The sequence below is a fragment of the Erythrolamprus reginae genome, chromosome 3 (genome assembly GCF_031021105.1).
Source record: "Erythrolamprus reginae isolate rEryReg1 chromosome 3, rEryReg1.hap1, whole genome shotgun sequence".
NCBI lineage: Eukaryota > Metazoa > Chordata > Lepidosauria > Squamata > Dipsadidae > Erythrolamprus > Erythrolamprus reginae.
Window position 1 is genome coordinate 30164632 of NC_091952.1, and position 21217 is coordinate 30185848.

General features: G+C 40.5%; 1 protein-coding gene across 1 annotated transcript; it reads left to right on the plus strand.

Annotated features, from left to right (window-relative positions):
- The first annotated feature begins 5935 nt into the window (after window positions 1-5935).
- Window positions 5936-14368, plus strand: KCNK15 (potassium two pore domain channel subfamily K member 15). The gene is made up of 2 exons (XM_070748808.1): window positions 5936-6533; window positions 13343-14368. The coding sequence occupies exons 1-2, from the start codon at window positions 6215-6217 to the stop codon at window positions 14257-14259; spliced, it is 1236 nt and encodes a 411-aa protein (XP_070604909.1). The 5' UTR covers window positions 5936-6214; the 3' UTR covers window positions 14260-14368.
- The last annotated feature ends 6849 nt before the right edge of the window (window positions 14369-21217 follow it).

The window sequence follows — 21217 nt, forward strand, 5'->3', positions numbered from 1 at the left end:
AAACCCAAGCCTCCAAAACTGTACCTGGAAAAGGCCTCTGTGGGGCCTCTCTAGGAATCTCCTGGGAGGAAACAGGGCCGGAAAAAGTGGGGAGAAGCCTCCATGGGGCCTCTCTAGGAATCTCCTGGGAGGAAGCAGGGTCTCTACCCTCCTTGTGGTTTCCCCAAGCACTCGCATTATTTGCTTTTACATTGATTCCTATGGGGGAAAGTGCTTTTTCTTACAAACTTTTCTACTTAAGAACCTGGTCATAGAATGAATTAAGTTCATAAGTAGAGGTACCACTGTATTCTTCAAGAACAAGCTCATACAGAGCATATTTCCATAATACATGTGGAGGTTGACTAAGACATGAATCAACTTGAAAAATGCCTCCTATTCCAGGACAGGGTGCAATTGATGCACAAGATGCATCTGTTCAAAGGCCCTTACTCATGGCTCTTACCTGCTCTTTGAAACCAACCCCTTCCCCATTACACATCTACTCTGACTAAGATGTACTGATGACAAAGAAGTAAGCAGAATAGATAACTTTAGAATTTGGGAGGCCGCCAGCCACCCAGCAACAGCCTTCTCTTCATTAGCAGCTGCAAAGAGTGACAGATTCTAACTAATTGTAAATCAGGAGTTGGCAACCTTTTAGTGTCTAAGGGCCATAAATGTTGAGATACATTAGGGGGACTGTGGGCAGAGCACATGGACCCTACGATTTAATGAGCTGTTGTTTCCACCTCTGGAAACTCTTATTACAAACAGGTACTAATAAAATCGCTATAACTTTTTCAAAGCTTGTTTTAAATTTCATTTATTTTAATGGTGTCTTACTGAAAAAAGCAATTGTGGCTTACCATCTAAAAAAAATTTAAGAAAAAAAGTCAAAGATACTATACTATGGCTTAATATGATGTGTGAATTCAGGGGGGAAAGTCTTTGATATCCAACTGGATTAATGCTACTGGGATTTTTTGTTTTGTTTTGGTAGAAAAAATAGTTTCAGTGAAAGTTACTCACAAAATTAACAGCTGATTGTAAAGAGGTGGTATTAACGATATTTCTCTTGATCCATCCATATATATTCATCCACACAATACATACATGCATACATACATACATACATATATACATGTATACATATGTCTACAATATGATTAGGTTCTCTGGTATGTCTGGCCCCCACTGCAGCATCTATACTTTGACCAAATATATATAATATATATATATAATACAGGGAGAAACTTTATACAATATAGTCTACTGGTTTTCCAAGAGATCAAATTCTTCACAATTACTATCTATCTATCTATCTATCTATCTATCTATCTATCTATCTATCTATCTATCTATCTATCTATCTATCTATCTATTTATTGGATTTGTATGCCGCTCCTCTCCGCAGACTCGGGGCGGCTAACAACAGTAATAAAACAGTACTGTATATGACAATAATCCAACACTACCTTCATCTGCTGAAGCCTTCATGCAGGAATCACTATGCATAAACATTTTCTATGCAGATACCAAGGGTTAACATAGTAAGAGATGAGAATGTAAGGGCTTTTAGTGATATTGTTTGCATAAAAATAAAATGAGTAAAGATGAAAAATAAGGAAAAGAAAAATTATTGTTGAAATTAAAATAAGAAACCGGGACAACATCTTGTTCACAATAAAGTTATGAAGAAGAGGAGAAAGAAGATGAACACTGGAAAAAAGAGGTAAAATAAAATTAAATGAAACTGAAAGAAATGGGGGTGATTAATATAGTCAGTGTAATTTATAATATTAAATCTGTCTGTTTTTAGTAATATATCGAGAAATAAATTGTAGATGGTAAATAACTGAAAGTAACAGTGGGAAGAACATAGAAGTTAGAGGGAAATAGGGGAGAGGAGAGGAGAAAGGCTGAAAAAAGAAGAGAGAATGAAGGAAGAAGGAGGCAGAGAGGGAAAAGAAGAGAGAGAAAGAAAGGGAAGAGATGGAAATGGCAAAAGAGAGAAAGAGAAAAAGGAGAAGAGATGAGAAGAGGAAGAGAGAGGAGGAGAGGAAAGAAGAAAGAAAGAAGATGGTTTTGATTGAAAAACTGGGGGAAATATGATAAATATGAGAAAGTAAACAGAAAAATAATTATTTTTTGGTTGACGGCTGTATGATTAATATTAAAATGGAAGATGTTAAAAAGATTAAAAATATTATTAAATGAATATAATTAAATTTGAAAGTATAATGTTGATGTATGTATGTATAAGCACTCTGACAACACAGTGTTTAAATTGAAAATGAAACTTTTGTATTATAAAATAAAAAAATATTAAAAAAAGAATGAAGAGATCCTCTTTAACTTTGGGGGGAATGTAAAAGTGAGAGGGGGAGAATTGTACTTTCAGACTAGTAAGATTTTGATAATGTGAAAAACAAACTTTCAACTTCTACCTTCAAAATGATGCTATAGAGCAGTGTTTCCCAACCGTGGCAACTTGAAGATATTTGGACTTCAACTCCCAGAATTCCCTGGCTGGGGAATTCTGGGAGTTGAAGTCCAAATATCTTCAAGTTGCCAAGGTTGGGAAACACTGCTATAGAGCACTGCGCACCAGAACAACTAGACACAAGAACAGCTTTTCCCAAACACCATCACACTGCTAAACAAATAATTCCCTCAACACTGTCAAACTATTTACTAAGTCTGCACTATTATTAATCTTCAAATTGTTCCCATCACCCATCTCCTCCCACTAATGACTGTATGACTCTAACTTTGTTGCTTCTATCCTTACAATTTATATTGACTGGTTCCCAATATGATTTGATGGCTTATTTGTAGCCGGACTATCATTGTGTTGTACCTTATGAAACTTGACGAATGCACCTTTTCCTTTATGTACACTCGGAGCATATGCACCAAGACACATTCCTTGTGTATCCAATCACACTTGACCAATAAAAAATTCTATTCTATGTAGCCTTACAATAGAATGGAAATAGCTCATGTGCTCATGTTTTCTGTTTGGTCCACCTGGGAAGGCTGACAAAATACGATTTTGTTTTTCATATATGAAGCTATTTTAAGCAAGCTTGCCATCTGCTTGGTCTAATTATTATTTTAAAAAATTACAAAACAGGAACTAAAAGAGAAACACAGCAAGCCTGTGACTTATCCACTTGCTGTGCTGAAGGGCTCTTCAAATCTCCTATCAGTGAGTAGGTAGGAACAGTATAATGTCTATCAAAACGATTACTGATACAGGGCAGCCCCCTCTATGAAGCAATATACAGTGCTTCATATACAGTATACAGTACCTCTACTTAAGAACGCCTCTACTTAAGAACTTTTATAGATAAGAACCGGGTGCTCAAGATTTTTTGCCTCTTCTTAAGAACCATTTTCTACTTAAGAACCCGAGCCCAGAGAAATTTTCCAGGAAATTTGAGAGCGTCACGAAGGCCTGGCCAGTTTCCTGCCATTCTCTCTTAATCCCGGCCATCTCGGATTTTTCTGGGCTGCCGGAGGAGCTTAAGGAGGCTTTGGCAGCCCAGAGTGAAGGGAGCATTTTCCTTTTTCTGGGCGCTTTCCGGAGCATCTCATTTTCTTCCATCGGCAGCGACTGTCCTCCTCCTCTTCTTCTTCCTCCTCTTCCCACCCAAATCTGAACTTTTATTTCTTTCCTAATAGGTTTGCATGCATTATTTGCTTTTACATTGATTCTTATGGGAAAAATTACTTCTACTTAAGAACGTTTCTATTTAAGAACCTGGTCATGGAACGAACTAAATTCTTAAGTAGAGGTACCACTGTATAAGTCTAAATGCTATTGCTATTGCTACTGTAGAAGACAACTTCCACAGTAGCGACTAAAACAACGAGAAAGAGAACAAAATCAAGATTAACCTGTTTAGTAATTTAGTAATGTTTTCTTTTTAGTACATCAGTTAAAACTTTTACTACCATACCCTGTTGCTTTTCCTGGCCCAGCAGCATTAAGCAAAAGGCTGCATACAAAAATCAGAGGTGCTTCAAAGCCTCAGTTTTCCAGCTTTTTAAAATTAGAAGAGATAATACAAACAAGTTAAATAAACAGGGGGAAAATAATAAAATGTGATCAACAAATATAATGAAAATAGTAAACAACACAGATGTAGGATAGAGAAGTATGGATATATGCAGTGATGGGCTACCAAGATTTTTACTACCACACTGTGGGCGTGGCTTATGCATTTTGTTTCAACATCTTTCAGTGCAAATTGGGTACTCTGGGGTGGAGCTCCAAGTTTTGCTACTGGAACTGCGTTCCTGACTCTTCCCATAGGAGCCCATCACTGGATATATGTGTGTCTGTATATATATGTAAAGCTAGAAGAAGTAATATTGTGAAGTGTAAATATATCTGGAAATGAAATAGTTGCTCCTATATCTCTTCTTCTATTCTTTCATTGATATATTCTATTCCTATATGTATATGTATCTGTATGTATGTATGTATGTATATATGTATATGTGTATATGTGTATATATATATATATATATATATATATATATATATGTATATGTGTGTGTGTGTGTGTGTGTATATATATTCTATTCCTATATTCTATGTATTCTATATATTCTATTCCTATATATTCTTTTCTATTATTTCTTAGATATATTTTACTATGAGTATCTCCTCTATAACCTTCATCATGTATTTTACTATATGTATATTGATATATACTCAATAAAAACCCTCATTGTGTATTGGACAAAATAAATAAATAAAAATAAAAGGAAAGGAAAAAATCCTGGGCCTAATGACACCATTCCAAGACCAAAGAAGCTGTGCAGTTGGCTATGGGGAAACCCCCCCCCCCCAAATGCACCCAGTACTGTACTTGGAAAGAAAGAAATCCTCTTGGGTTCCTATTGTGTGAGTCAGGGACTGCCTTGCTGAGAAACCAATGGGATTTTTTTCCTTCCAAAACGGACCGTAGGTAGGGGCTTAACATAAAAGGGGATTCAGTAAGCATCACAAACTTAATTTTACGCAGCTTCTTCTCTAGAAGCACCGATCTACTAACCAGAGCATACAAAACATTTGTCAGACCAATACTTGAATAGAGCTCACCTGTATGGAATCCACACTGCATAACAGACATTAATACAATTGAAGGGGTCCAGAAATATTTCACAAGAAGAGTCCTCCACTCCGCTGCCCCCCCCGCAACAAATTACCTTACTCCTCCAGACTTCAATTACTATGCTTAGAAAATTTACAGCTAAGCTGCCTCCAAACTGATTTAACTGTTGTTCATAGAATCATACATCACAATGTACTCCCTTTTGGCGACTACTTCACCTTTAACAACAACACAGGAGCATGCAATAGATACAAACTAAATGTAAATCGCTCCAAACTAGACTGCAGAAAATACGATTTCAGCAATAGAGTGGTCAATGCCTGGAATTCACTACCGGACACTGTTGTTTCTTCCTCCAATCCCAAAACCTTCAACCTTACATTATCTACAATAGACCTCTCCCCTTTTCTAAGAGGTCTTTATGCCTACCCTTCCTGTCCTAATGTCTTTTATAGAATAGAATAGAATTTTTATTGGCCAAGTGTGATTGGACACACAAGGATTTTGTCTTGGTGCATATGCTCTCAGCGTACATAAAAGAAAAAGATACATCTGTGAAGAATCATGTGGTACAACACTTAATGATTGTCATCTTTCCTATCTCTATACTTATATTATGTTAAACATACCACAATACAATACTATATTGTATAGTATTGTACTATATTTGCATGACAAAATAAATAAAAATAAATAAATAGATTCACGGTCCCGGGTTCAAGACACTCAGGTTCCCGCGAGGACAACAGCGAAGCTCCTTCGGCTCGCCGGGGTGCGGCCTCCGGGGGCGCAAGAGCTTCCCGGGCGCCGCCCGCCTCCTCTTCCCACACCCGCAGCTGGGAAGAAGGGGAGGCGTGGCGGCTCCTGCCTGCCTGAAGCCGCTCGTTTTAGGGCTGCGACCCGCCGCAAATCGCCGCCGGGACGAGCCGGAGAAGGCAGGACTCGACCTCCGAGGCAGGGCAAGGCGGGACTGGCTGCCGGCGCAAAATCTCTCCAAACCGGGCTCCCTTCGCCAAGCGCAAAGCCGAAGCGGGGATGGCGGGCTGCGCGTAGGCAGGGCTGCTGCTGCTGGGCTGCGCGGGGGCCATGCGGCGCCCCGGCTGATGCTGCCTCCTCGGGGCGGCCGCCGCCTGCTCGCCATGAAGCGGCAGAACCTCCGCACGGTCTCCCTCATCGTCTGCGTCTTCTCCTACCTGCTGGTGGGCGCCGCCGTCTTCGACGCGCTGGAATCCGAGGCCGAGGTCGGCCACAAGCGCCTCCTGGAGCAGAAGCGCAGCGACCTCCGCAAGAAGTACCGCTTCTCGGCCGAAGACTACCGGGAGTTCGAGCGGCTAGTCCTGCGGGCCGAGCCTCACCGCGCCGGCCGTCAGTGGAGGTTCGCCGGCTCCTTTTACTTTGCCATCACGGTGATCACCACCATCGGTGAGTGCGCGGCGTTCGGCCGCCGAGGGGGTCCGCTTTTCCCTCTGGCCACGAGGCGGCGGGGTGGCCCTCCCTTCCCCTCTCCTCGCCCCCTCGTCCCCTCGCCCGCCGTCCGTCCTAAGAAGCCACCTGTGGGTGCGCCCGGCTCTCCGCCGCCTCGCCAGTTGTAGGAGGTGTGGCGCGGGGGGCGTCCCGAGGTATCCCGTCTGCGCTGAACGGGAGCTCTGGGTACCAGAGTCTTTTAAAAGGCGTAGCGGTTTAAGGGCATTTAGGATGTAGTAAGCATGGTGGAGAGAGTTTACCTGCTTTCAGGTGAGCGCTTTAACTCTTCCGTGGACTCAGAGCCCACAAAGTCACAAGAAAGAGATGACCTTAGTCAGTGTGATTTTGGTTCCTGCAGCTTGCTTACTTGCATTGCTTGCTTATGTATGTATGTATGCATGCAGTGAAGGGCTACCAAAATTTTTACTACCACACTGTGGGCGTGGCTTATGCAGGATGCCCTACATTTTCTTTCAACATCTTTCTGTGCAAATTGGTTGCTCTTGGGTGGAGCTCCATTTTCACCATCCCACTGCATCGTAGTCCCCCCCCCCTCCGGACAGTAGCTCACTCATGTATGTATGTATGTATGTATGTATATATGTAGGTAGGTAGCTAGGTAGCTAGGTAGGTATATATGTATGTATGTATGTATGTATGTATGTATGTATGTATGTATGCATGTATGTTGGAAGGGGCCTTTTTAAAAAAAATATTTCAGATATATACACTGCTCAAAAAATAAATAAAGGGAACACTTAAACCACACAATAGAGCTCCAAGTCAATCAAACTTCTGTGGAATCAAACTGTCCACTGAGGAAGCAACACTGATTGACAATCCATTTCACATGCTGTTGTGCACATTCAACTTTGTACAGAACAAAGTATTCAATGAGAATATTTCATTCATTCAGATCTAGGATGTGTTATTTGAGTGTTCCCTTTTTTATTTATTTTTGAACAGTATACATTTAAAAGGACATTTTTTCAATCATTACATCTAATTACATTCACCCTCAAAGAAAGCAGAAAAAGAAGCGAAAGAGAAAAAGAGAAAACCATAGATGTAACAAAAACAGAGTGTACATAACCCCACACCACCCCTGCTGTCTCGTTGACAGCTTAGTTTTAACTTATCAGTTTATCATATGGTGAATATTACCAGAGGATACTATTCAGACATAAGTATAACCAATCTTCAAATAACTTATGTTGGAAGAGGCCTTATAGGTCATCTAGTCCAACCCCCTGCTCGAGCAGGAGATCCTTCCTACCAGTGATGGCTTTTTTCCCCTCAGGTGCCGAAAGAGAATGTGCACGCACTATCATGCATGTGTGAGTGCCCACACCCATAATTCAATACCTGGGGAGGGCAAAAACAGCTCCCCCCCTGAGGCCCTCTGGGAGCTGCAAATGGCCTGTTTCCCAAATTCTGGTGGGCCCAGTAGGCTCATGCTTTGCCCTCCCCAAACTCCAAAGATTTCCCTGAAGCCGGAGGAGAGTAACATCCCCCCCCCCCCACTGGAGGTTCTCTGGAAGCCAAAAATGCCCTCTCAGAGCCTCTATGTGAGCCAAAAATCAGCTGGCCAACACACACATGTTGGAGCTGAGCTACGGCAACAGCTCGGGTGCCAGCAGATATGGCTCTGCATTTAGTTTAGTTTAGTTTAGTTTAGTTTAATCAGATTTGTATGCCGCCCCTCTCCGCAGACTCGGGGCGGCTCACAGCAACACAATACAATGTAAAACAAATCTAATATTTAAGTTAATTTAAAAAACACCACAAATTAAAACCAATCATATATACTAGCGTACCATGCATAAATTTTATAAGCCTAGGGGATGCCACCTGCGGCATCCGTGCCATAGATTCGCCATCACTGATCTAGTCCAACCCCCTGCTTGGCCATCAAGTGGGAGGGGGGCAGTTGGACTAGATGATCTACAAGGTCCAACTCTGTCAATCTGTAAATTGTCAGCAGAGTTCGTATCAAGACTGTTCTGTGCCACAAAAAGGCTGCTGACCTGATCCCTCCAGCCATTATTGTTGCCTGATCTAGTCCTAGAGGGGGAAAGTAGTGACATAGCCATGGGGTTAGAAATGATCACTCTGTACAGTTGAGTTGGCCCTCAACTTATGAGTACGATTGAACCCAAAATTTACTTTGCTAGGTGAGAAATTTGCTAAGCGACTTTTGCCCCATTTTACGATTTTTCTCAATGTTTGGTGAAAATAATATAAACTGCCAATCAAGATATAAACTGATAGAGCGCTGGTGAGACCGCATTTGGAGTACTGTGTTCAGTTCTGGAGACCTCACCTAGAAAAAGATATTGATAAACTTGAAAGGGTCCAAAGACGGGCTACAAAAATGGTGGAAAGTCTTAAACATAAAACTTGTCAGGAAAGACTTCATGAACTCAATCTGTATAGTCTGGAAGACAGAAGGAAAAAAAATCATCAAAATCTTGCATTTGTGCACGTCCCCTCACATGCACAGAAGCAAAATCTCAGAAGGGGACACACACACACAAGAGAGAGATTTGCATGCACAGAAATTAAAAAGTCATCAAAATCTTGCATTCACGCACATCCCCTCGAATGTGCAGAAGGAAAATCTCGCTCAGACATGCACACGTGAACGCCACAGGCACGGAGCTGTGCACGCAGCTCAATTTTCGCTACTGGTATGGTGGTGTTGACCGTACCAGTAGGAACACGCTACTGATGGAAGTGCTGTTGAAAGTCAAGGACGACCTGCAGTTCGTTCATTCAAAGGTGTATGGGTAGTCTTTCACACAGAACCAGAATTGGGACCAGAATTTCCATTGCTCAGCAAGGCAGTGGTTAAGTGCCCCTGACTTTAGGACCTTGGTCGCCCCAGTTATTACGTGAATTGCTGCGGCTGTTAAATGAATCATGAAGTCTTAAGCAAATCTGGCTTTCCCAATTGACTTTGCCCATCAGAAGCTGGCTAAGAGCATCATGGATGGTAATCCCATGACTCCCTGGGATGCTTGCAACCATCCTAAATTCATGCCAATTGCCCAGCATCCAGAGCCGGCAGGGGCTCCTGCTTATCTCCATCTCTCTCCTCATTTCTTTTCACCCCTGTTAAATATTTTTCCATGGTGTCTCTTAAGGGTTTGTTATATGCACTTCATATCTCCTATTCTGTGCTGTGTGCTATTGTTCAGTGCAAAAAACCCCCTACTGCCTGCGGCAAAAAAAGCATGTTCCCTGGGGTCATTCCCCCCTGGCATTGCTCTGCACCCACGCCCCGGGGGGGGCACCCCACTATTTGAGAAACAATGATTTCAGCCTAACTTAGGCCTGGGGTTCTCACCTAAAAACACACAGACTTTCTTCCTTTGAAGATATGCTTTTTGCATGGGGCGAAACTGTGTATTCTTCCCAAACTTACTTACTTACTTACTTACTTACTTACTTACTTACTTACTTACTTACTTACTTACTTACTTACTTACTTACTTACTTATTTACTTACTTATTAGATTTGTATGCCGCCCCTCTCCGAAGACTCTGGGCGGCTAACAACAATAAAAAAAACAATGTAACAAATCTAATATTAAAAAGTAATCTAAAAAACCCCAATTTAAGAGACCAATCATACAAACAAGCATACCATGTATAAAACTTGTTAAAATGTTTTACTTTTGGTACAATTTTAAACAACAGATTTTTTTTTTAATACGACCTAATGCATAAAGCACAGAAATTAAGGATCATCTCAAATGGACATGATTTATAGCTTGGCATGCTGATACCTGTTGCAATCTCACCTGCCCATGCGTGCTCTCGCGAGATTTTGCTTTCTGCATATTTATTTATTTGTTTGTTTGTTTGTTTGTTTGTTTTTTGTTTGTTTGTTTGTTCGTCTGTCTGTCTGTCTGTTTGTTTTGTCCAATACACAATAATACACAGTGAGGGTTATAGAGAATATAATCAGGTAGCATGTATTAAAGGGGGAATAGAGGAGAAAATAAAGGAGTAAGCTATAACTATGAAAGAATAGCATAAAAAGAAATAGGTATAGAAGAGAAGATATAGGAGAGACAATAGGACAGGGGACGGTAGGCACTCTGGTGCACTTATGTACGCCCCTTACTGACCTCTCAGGAACTTGGTGAGGTCAACCGTGGATAGTCTAAGGGTAAAGGGTTGGGGGCACAGAAGCCAAATCTTGCTCCGACGGGCACATCGGTGCGCAGCTCCATTTTTGCTACTGGAATGCCATTCCACACCCTCAAGGTAGGAACTCAATACCAATCCAAAGTTTGATCACATGGCCACAGGGATGCTGCAATAGTCATAAGTAAGAGGATCAAGCATAAGTAACTTTTTCCAAAACTTTTGTGACTTTGAATGGTGGCTATACCCATGGTTGTAAGTTTTCCTCCCCCCCTCTGCATATCCAATTCTTCTATTGCATATGCATATACCTATCAGGCGTGACACAAAGTAAATCACTTAAAACAAAAGCAACATTCTCTCTGCTGTTTTTAAGCCTGGGATAGGAACGTATTTATGGTGAGAATACATGTATCTTTGGGCACTTGTTTCTACCCTGGGTTTCCCCAGCATTTTGGAAAACGGGCAGCGGTTGCTTCTTCCAGCATCCATGGAGCAAGTGGATTTTAAATATTAAAAACCCACACATTAATTGCTAACTATACCATTTGGGATACTTTTGTTTTTCCCAATCCAAATTATTGTGTTTGATTTTTTTTTTTAAAGAAAGGACAATTTTTGATAAGAAGGAAAAAAGAAGTATTGCACCATAAGGAGACTCCTTATGTTTTCCCACAATAAGATAAATAATAGCAAGTATGATTTCCATCTATGGTGATATATTCATGTATCTTTTAACTGTCTCTTCTTTGGAGAAGAACTGTTGACATCACTGTTTATGTACAAGAATTAATGGGAAAGAATCCATGCAAAGTTGTTCTTGCCAAACCTTGCAGAAAGCTAGTTGCGGCATCTTGTTTGCATATAACTCTGTCCTTAGAGTACCTTCTCTTCCATGATACTTTTGGGCAACTTAACATTTCTCAACATCCAGTTTTTGATCCCCTCTTTCTTTTATCCTGTCGTGTAAATATTGTCTTTACTTCTCAAGAAACCAGGACTTGGGTTTCAGTTTGGTTAAAGAGTGAAGTAGATAGCAGAAAAGATGGGTATTTTTCCCAGTGGAGGGATATAAGACATGGAGCCCCGAGTGAGGGTGACCAATAGTAATGTTGATTTTTAACTTTTTCGCAGATAATCAGGATGGGCAGTAGATGATGCTCATTGATGCTGAGGGGAAGGGATTACAGAAAGCTCTCCAAACATGTTTCCAAACTGAATGGATAAGCAGTAAAATGTAGATGTAGGTTATGATAAAATATTTATTTTATATATGCATGATTTTAATCAGCTGGGAAAAGTGCTATAATGAGGATATCGCACTCAAAGCAAACATTGACCTGACCTTTGGCAACTGTTTGGCAAAAAGATAATGGTGCCGCACATTTCATTAGGAAAAGAATTGAAAAGAAAAGAAAACCCATCAACCTATAAACAAGTCTAGAAGGGAATGACATTTGAAATATTTATTTGTCTAGCCACTCCAGTAAGGAAAGGAAAGTTGGATAGTTCCGTGGATTTGCAGCTGGCTGAAGCATAGATATCAGAGGGTTGTTATTAATGGCGAGTATTCTGAGCAGAGCCTGGTTACAAGCGGTGTGCCACAAGGGTCATGCAGATTCTCCATAAACTGTACACAAACATTTGTGAATGTTCCCAACAGTTTCTCCACAGTGAGAAATTCAATGACGACACACTGCTTGTAACATACACCACTTACAGACGCCATTTTGAAACACTGCTGCAGCTAAACCATCTGTCTGAAGAAATGCAAAATTTACACATGCACTCCTGACAATTCAAATAATATACAGTGGTACCTCTACTTAAGAACGTAGTTCATTCCATGACCAGGTTCTTAAGTAGAAAAGTTTGTAAGTAAAAGCAATTTTTCCCATAGGAATCAATGTAAAAGCAAATAATTTGTGCAAACCCATTACAAAAGAAATAAAAGCTCAGAATTTGGATGGGAAAAGGAGGAGGAGGAGGAGGAAGAAGAGGAGAACGACAGTCGCTGCCCAGAGCGAAGGGAGTATTTCTTTTCTCTGGGTGCTGGCAGAGGCTTATTCCCTCTCCAAGCGCCCAGAGAAAGGAAAATGCTCCGTTTGCTCTGGGCTGCCAAAGCCTCTTTAATGCACCACCAAAAGGCTCCTCTGAAAGCCCAAAAAAGCCTAAAATGGCCGGGATTAAAGGGGGAATGGCAGGAAACTGGCCAGGCCTTCGTGCCGCTCTCAAATTTCCTGGGAAATTTTTCAGGCTCTGGTTCTTAAGTAGAAAGGCAAGAGGAGGCAAAAAAATCTTGAACACCCGGTTCTTATCTAGAAAAGTTCTTAAATAGAGGCATTCTTAAGTAGACAATATATCTAAAGTTTCACATTCATACCATTGCTATAGCCTGAGAAAAAAAATTGGTGCATAATCTTGTGGGTGACCCTTGTACCCTATGGGAATATCTAGTTCTTGAGACCGACATCACCCATTGCCCAGACACAGGGAAAGGTAGTTACCTGAATTTTCCATTACAAAGCTAGTTCTTGAAACAGGATGGCCTGTGATTTTGTTTCTTAATTTTTAATACAAGTTTCTCTTTTTATTTCCTTCTTTTGCTGCAGGTTATGGGCATGCGGCTCCTGGAACGGATGCGGGCAAAGTTTTTTGTATGTTCTATGCAATCCTTGGTATCCCACTCACCCTGGTTATGTTCCAGAGCCTCGGGGAGCGCATGAACATTCTTGTTCGGATGGTGCTAAAAAAAATAAAGCAATGCCTGGGAATGAGGCAGACAACGGTCTCCATGAAAAACATGGTCGTGGTTGGTTTTCTCTCATGTATGGGGACATTAGGCATCGGGGCAGCTGCCTTTTCCTACTTTGAAGGCTGGACTTTCTTCCATGCCTTTTACTATTGCTTCATAACGTTGACCACCATTGGATTTGGAGACTTTGTTGCCCTGCAGAAACACGAAGCTTTGCAGAAGAAACCTCCCTACGTAGCGTTCAGCTTTATGTACATCTTGGTGGGCCTGACAGTGATTGGGGCCTTTCTTAACTTGGTAGTCTTTAGATTTTTGATCATGAACTCAGAAGACGAGCGTCGGGATGAAGAACAGAAGGCATCTCTGCGGAGAGCCAGAAATTACATCAACTTGAAACCCAGGGAAGATAGCAGGAGTACCAACGAGCTCTTGCTCCCGGTAGAGGAAAGGACCAGTCAGATGAACCTCATCCCATTGATCCATGATGACGTTGAGCGGCAGAGAGGCAAATCCTCGGGGTCTACCACAAAAGTCCCTTCCTTTTGTACCTGCCTATGTTACAGGCCGCGGCTGAGCAGAAGCCCAGATCCTCCCCACCCCGAACCTTTCAACTGTCATACAAACCTGGTTTATTATAACTCCATTTCTTACAAAATCATGGAAGTCTCCCTTGGTGGTAAGGATCACACCGGGCTGTCTTCTCCTGGCAGTACTTTGTCATCGGATAGTCCCAGTTGCCAAGGGCATTCCAGAATCCGGAGAAAGTCTATTTGAAAAGCATGCATGCTCTTTGGAACTTGTTTTTGTTTTAATTTTTACTCGGGCCTGTGTCCTGCTTACCGAACACGTGTTTTGATGATAAATTGTGAATTGGATTGTTGGATAGTTGTGGAGTGCCCTCCTTTTTCCCCCCCTCTGCCCCTTTTTCTTTGCAGCCACATTCTGAAATGTCTACCCATGTCTATTGCATTCCTGCCAAGCCCATGCAATGATGCCTGAGCGATGCCCTTTGAAAATTAACGCTGAATAATAATTCTCCCATCAACATATGTCACAACATTTGTACTAGAAGCCGGGTGTTCAATGGATTTAAATACTAAAACCCCACAGTGCCTCTTGATTGCCATAACATCTGGGGAGATGTCTTAATTATTCCTTTGGGGTAAATATACAGATAATATCCAATTGTATGAAGACAGGCTGTAGGCTCAACTTGTCTTGTTTTTGCTGAAGAAGTTGACAGATCCACACCCTAAAAGAAAGAGTGAACAGATTTCAGGCTTGTGGGTTCTGTTGAGCATTCTGCAATAGGGCAAAGCTACAAAGTTTGCAAGCACCTTCAAGTCTAACCAATGTTAATATCTGTAAATATACAGATAATATCCAATTGTACCAAGACAGGCTGTAGGCTCAGCTTGTCTTGTTTTTGCTGAAGAAATCAACATAAGCTTTGGAGCATAATACAAATCCAATAAATAAATAAATAATAAAGTTGGTTAGCTTTGGAGGTACTACCAGATCTTGTATCTGTTTTATTGTCATGGACAAATGTGGTTCTTTACCCCCCCTATCCACCTTCTGCTCATCACTTGGGAAGAAAAGATTCTTTCTAGAAGTTTATGATAGGAATCAAACACGAGTTCATTGTCCTTCCCTATAAAACTTCACTCCTGATTATCCAAATCATTTATTTTATTTTTTGTAGCTTACATTTTGGCTGGTGGTTATTGCTGTTGTTCAAGAATTGAGAACCAAGAATCCGGATGGCTGTAGTTCAAACCACTCAACTCTAGTAGCTAAAGAAGATTTACCTTGTGACTATAGGCAGATTTTGTTTAGCGACTGCTTCATTTAGTGACTGTTCACAGTAATGACAATGATAAAAAAAGTAACTTTACAAGCAATCCATTCAGCATCTTTGCTGGTCTGTAAGACAAAAGAAAGCTGAACTAAGATAATAAGTCACAGTTTCAATTAGCAACCACTTCACTTAACAACATAGTTTTGGTCACTAAACAAGGACTATCCACAGACTATCCCACTGGGGCTTCTTTGTGATAGTTATTGTTGGAGAGGTTCTGCTTTCTCACCACAACTGTCTTTATCTACAGCAGTGATGCACATCTTTAAATATCAAAGCTTACTTGGAGGGCTGTTAATAGGGAGATTCTTCCATTCAGATTTTTTTAGATCCGTGTTTTAATTGCTCTCCCATTTGCTGTTCTGGATTTGAAATGTTATTCAGGGATGAAGGTGGGTGGACTTATTTTAAGGCCAATCAGCATAGCCGAGATCTGAAAATGGGGAGGACTAATAGTGCCTCAATTAAATTTATTTATGTGCATGTTTTTACAAGTGTTTTGGGCTACTGAAAATAGCCATATAGTTGTCCACCTGACCTGAATGATAATCTATCCATCAGGCTACACATCTGTTCTGCATCTCACTTCATTTTGGCTATACAACTGGCATATTTAGAAACGTATTTGCGTACACAGTGGCAGTGTTCCCTCTAATTTTTTTTTGAGGTGGGCGGAAAAGTATAGTGTCTGAGCGGCAGTCCCTTCGGGACTGGGTGGCACAGAAATAATAAATAGATAGATGATAGATAGATAGATAGATAGATAGATAGATAGATAGATAGATAGATAGATAGATAGATAGATAGATAGATAGATAGATAGATAGATAAGCGAGCGAGCGAGCGAGCGAGCGAGCGAACGAATGAATGAATGAATAAAAAACCCACCCTTTTTTGCCTCAGAGAATTTCAAAATAAAATAGTGTACTGTGTGTCTATAACAGTGAGCTCATAATAGGGCAACTCTATCAATATCAAAATGCCACTTAAATAGTTGAGCTAGTTTCAAACTAGATTTTGATTTTCTTTCTCTCTTCCTTACTCCCATTCTTTTTCTTTCTCTTTTCCTTCCTCTCTTTTTTCTATCTGTTTCTCTCTCTTCCTCTCTTCCTCTCTCTCTCCTTCCCTCTCAGGCTTCTGGGCAGGTTTGGAAAACTCTGAGTTGATGATGATTTTTAAGTGAGCGATTGCTCACTGCTCAGCTTAGAGGGAACTATGCACAGTGGTAGGAAATCAAATTGTACAGTGATATCACTTTGGGGGCTGAAAACAATATTCAGGAGGAGTGGGAAGAAAGATATTATAAAAAGGCAATGTGGCTATTTTAAACCATAAAGAAACACAACAGCAAGTTATACAGTCAACGTTCACATACAGACAGGATCCAATTAAAGGCATTGCTCTGCCTAGAAATCATTATGGAGCAATTGCTTGCCACCACTATTGCATGTCTTTAGCCCTTCTCTTGGTTATTTATATTCTGAGACTTCCAGTGTTGCTCGGATCTCTCAGCTGCCTTTCTCCCAGCTGATAAAAGTGGACAAGGTACATAAGATAACATTGTTCCTTGGGCTCCCTAGTTTACATTTCCTCTGCACTCCTTAGTGGCCTTTGGAAGAAAGCCAATCAACCTGTGCTAACCATCAGAAAACCTTTCCTGCTCCTCTGCAAACCCCAATCGTTGTTACAAATGTTCTCCTCATTTCCCTTCCAGTTTAGAAGAACAAAATGGGATCATGTATCTGAGGGGCAACAGATTAAGAAGCAGCCAATTGTGAGTCACAATTTCTGTTGTTGCTACTTCCCTCCCAAGTCCCTTTTGTGGGGAGTTTCAAATCTGGTTTGATCAATATATGCAAATATTTGCTTGTAAAAGAAATATTTTTATCACTTTGCAAAGGTAGGCGTAGAATAGAATAGAATAGAATAGAATAATAGACGGAGTTCCAAGCCCTGTGGAGAAATTTCAAGATCAGGTAGTCCACATTTGCAGACTTGACAATTCATGAACATCATTAAAAAAGAAGAGGAAAAGGGGGAACCTGGTGCACCAAAGACCAAAATCAGTCTTGAAGTAGCAGTATCATTCTTGTCTACAACCTCCTTTGGCAGCTCTACCGTCAACCGTCAATATATGCAATTACAAAATGGAAAAGGGATAGAAGAGAAACTGTGTCTTTCACAGCCAGCTGCTCCAGCAGCTGCAGCCTGGACTTGGTTGGCAGATAACGTGGAAAACAATGGCAATAGAAGGTTGCTGTTTTCCCTTTGGCAGACCAAGGCTTTATTGTAGAGCTGCTGGTTATATGTGAAGTGAAAAAGAGAGTAAGTTTTGCTTTCTCCATATCATTTTTTGGGTTCACTTGGGATGGTTAGCAGTGGGATGGCTAAAATCATTTCAGAAAGGCTATGGATGGTATTCATATTGCTGTTTAGGTTCCGTGGAGTCCTTGGTGCCCTCTAGGCTTGGTTGTTTTGGTTCTGTTTTTATTTTAGAATAGAATGGAATGGTATAGAATAGAATAGAATAGAATAGAATATCAGAGTTGGAAGGGAACCTGGAGGCCTTCTAGTCCAACCCCCTGCTTAGTCAGGAAACTACCATTTCATACAAATCTGAATTGTCCAACATCTTCTTTAAAACTTCCAGTGTTGGAGCATTCACAACTTCTGGAGGCAAAATTGTTCCACTGATTAATTGTTCTGCCAGGAAATTTCTTCTTAGTTCTAAATGTACACAAAGCATTCTTGCTGTTAAAGGATTTATTTGGGGAGCCTCCCTCTCAGAAAATCTTAAAGTACATTTCCCCATCAGGGGAAGCATCCACCTAGTAGTCCAGTTTTGGGACAGCTGAAATGAGGGTGCTTGCCCACACGTCTGTATGCTGAAAACCAGAAGAGCAGCTGCCCAGTGTGCATGCATGTACTGGGAAGATGTTCTTCCAGTTTCTGCCATGAGCATGTGTACTGGCCACCTGGTGTTCTGGTTTCTGGAATGCATGCACAAAGACCAGCTGGTTGGGGCACATGTGCACACTGGAAACCATAAGATGATGATTATTATTGTTATTATTATTATTAATTAGATTTGTATGCCGCCCCTCTCTGTAGACTCGGGGCGGCTCACAACAATAATAGTACAATATACAACAAATCTAATAATTTAAAGTCATTTAAAAACCCTTTATTTAAAAAGAAACATATACACAAACATACCATGCATAAACTGTATTGAGATCATCTTCTGGCGGCTTTCGGGTGCTTCCACACACATTAAGACCATGCCGAAACCCGGAAGAGCAATGGGCAACAGCTCTTGTGCCTGGAGAGATGACTCTGTATGCCACTTTTAACATGCGTGCCATATGTTTGCTATCATGGATTCCTATGTTCGCTATTTGGATTCAGGCCAATTCAGATAGTCTCTGTGTCCTGCATTGCTAGAATGTGTGCTGTGGTTTTACACCGACTCTTCCCACTCTTTTCAGCATCTTTTCTAAAATTGGGAAGATCACCCCTGTGCAACAGAGGATTGGCCTATATTGTCTGAAACTTGGAATGTTAACTACAGTGCTGGGAGCAAAAATGACCCTCCCCACCCCAGTTAGATAATTAAAATAGGCACACTGAAAGAGAAAACTAAATTCTTAACACTGAGTTCCAGTCTTGAGTGTAATGACTAATTTGGCACAGTGGTTAATTATTTTTTAATTTAGTTTCTTGTGCCGTGAATGCAGGAGCTTTCCCTCCTAAGGTGCCATAGGAAAGCAACTGAAGTTGCACTTAAATAAGCGGGCACAGCATTTTCAGGCTTCCACAAGAAATGAGCGGGCCTCTAAATTGCTTCAAACTAATTTGAATAATTATTGCAAATCAGGCTTAAGATGGTGAATGAACCTAGTTATTTGTGTCTTTTGCAATAGCCTATGTGTAGCACTGGCTTAGTGTGACATATGAACCTTTGCTATTACGTAAGAAGCTTCTTTTCTTAAACAAGGTCTGCCCATCTAGTCCAGAATAATCTAGCTAGGTGACGAGGGAAATGTCTGAATTTTTTTTTTATCTGTAATTTTTTGCGCTATAGTAGAGTTTTACATATATCCTTTTACATGCAAAGCTGGCATATTGCAGATGAGATGTTCTTATTCCTTTCACAAGAAATATATTGCTATATTTATTGCTTGGCACTCTCCTATAGTTGCTCAACAATATGGGGCTGTGAAGTTAGCTTATTTATAACATTAGGTCTCTTAGAGTATAATAACTGTTGAAAGGCATGGATGATGAGCATAATTTTTCCATTTTAAAAAGCCCAATTTTGTTGCGTATTTTATGGGAATGGTGTGTGTTTCTGTAAACACACATTGTCTTCCTAATGAAAAAATTGAAAATCTTATTATGCAGTAGTTGGAAGCAGAGTATCTATGCTCGCTTGCTGATGATTTAATCTCAGGATATGGGCCAGAGACCTGATTTGATTCTGGGCTTATTCTAGTATTTGAAGAGGTAAGAGAAATCCTCTTTCCTTGAGTCAGAGGTTGTCTGATTTGTGTCTCCCATCAATTAGCATGGGTGAAACCATAAATGGCTGCATTTTTTTTTCAACAGATATATTTCCTGTGAAGAATCAGTAAGTATATCTGAAGGAATCAAGTTGCTTAATTTTAAAAAAAAATGGATGCCGGAGATTTAAATCAAGGCCCCTTTAAGGTTTTTTTTCCCAGCAATGGTAATATTATTTTTGGAATTGATGTAGCAACCAAATTTAGGGAGATATTAATTTGATGTTGGGGAGGGAGAATTTATTAATCCTACTTACTGTTTAATGGATAAAGTCACCATAGAAGCTTAAGGCAGGAAACTTGCAAATTACCAAACAAAAGGAGGAGGTTTTTGTTACTTTAACTTTTCTATGTTATACTTACCAGGTGCTGGACAACATCAAAATACTTCCTATGCAGTTAATCTAATAACACACCTAAAGTAATACAAAATGAACTTATATTATAAACAATGGGATGTAAATAATGTGGGTGCAGCAGCTACATGAGGCATCAAATGTCTGGAAATGAAAAATGATTTCAACAACATCGAAAGTAGGTTTTATACTGATTTTAATGAATTTGTCTGGAAGGCTCTGTTCAAACAATTGTTTCAATTTGGGTATGTTTTCTAATAAGATATAAGTGCTCAGGTCCATTTTGTTACTACATATAGATGGTGCCTAAACTTTTCCAGTTGTTTCTGATGTCCATCCAGCGGGACTATCTTCATGAGAAAAGACATTCTGTATTCTTCCTTCAAATATTTCTGTACTTGCTCTAAGTAAAGAACTATTTCAAATTAAAGTGTGACTTTATTCCATTTAAAATGGGGAAACTATCCTCCTGAACCATTTCAGGTCAACTATATGGAGATTCTCAAGTCATCCAGGTCATGGTTGTCCCAAAGGTGCTTTTTCAAGAGGCAACTGGACTTTCTGGTTTTTCTCTGAAGATGTTTCACTTCTCATCCAAGAGGCTTCTTCAGCTCTCAGAGCTTCAGAACAGAAGAAGATTATTCATTCATTCATTCATTCATTCATTCATTCATTCATTCATTCATTCATTCATTCATTCATTTGTCCAATACACAAATACATAGGAAGAAAAATAGACATGTAGTAATATATATAAGGGTAAAAGTGAACTTAGAGGAGAGGATATATGAAAGAAAGAGAATATATATGATAAGTGAGAGAAAGGAAAGAAAATTGGACAGGGGACGAAAGGCACACCAGTGCACTTATGTATGCCCCTTACTGGCCTCTTAGGAACCTGGAGAGGTCAATCGTGGAGAGTCTAAGGGAGAAATGTTGGGGGTTAGGGGTTG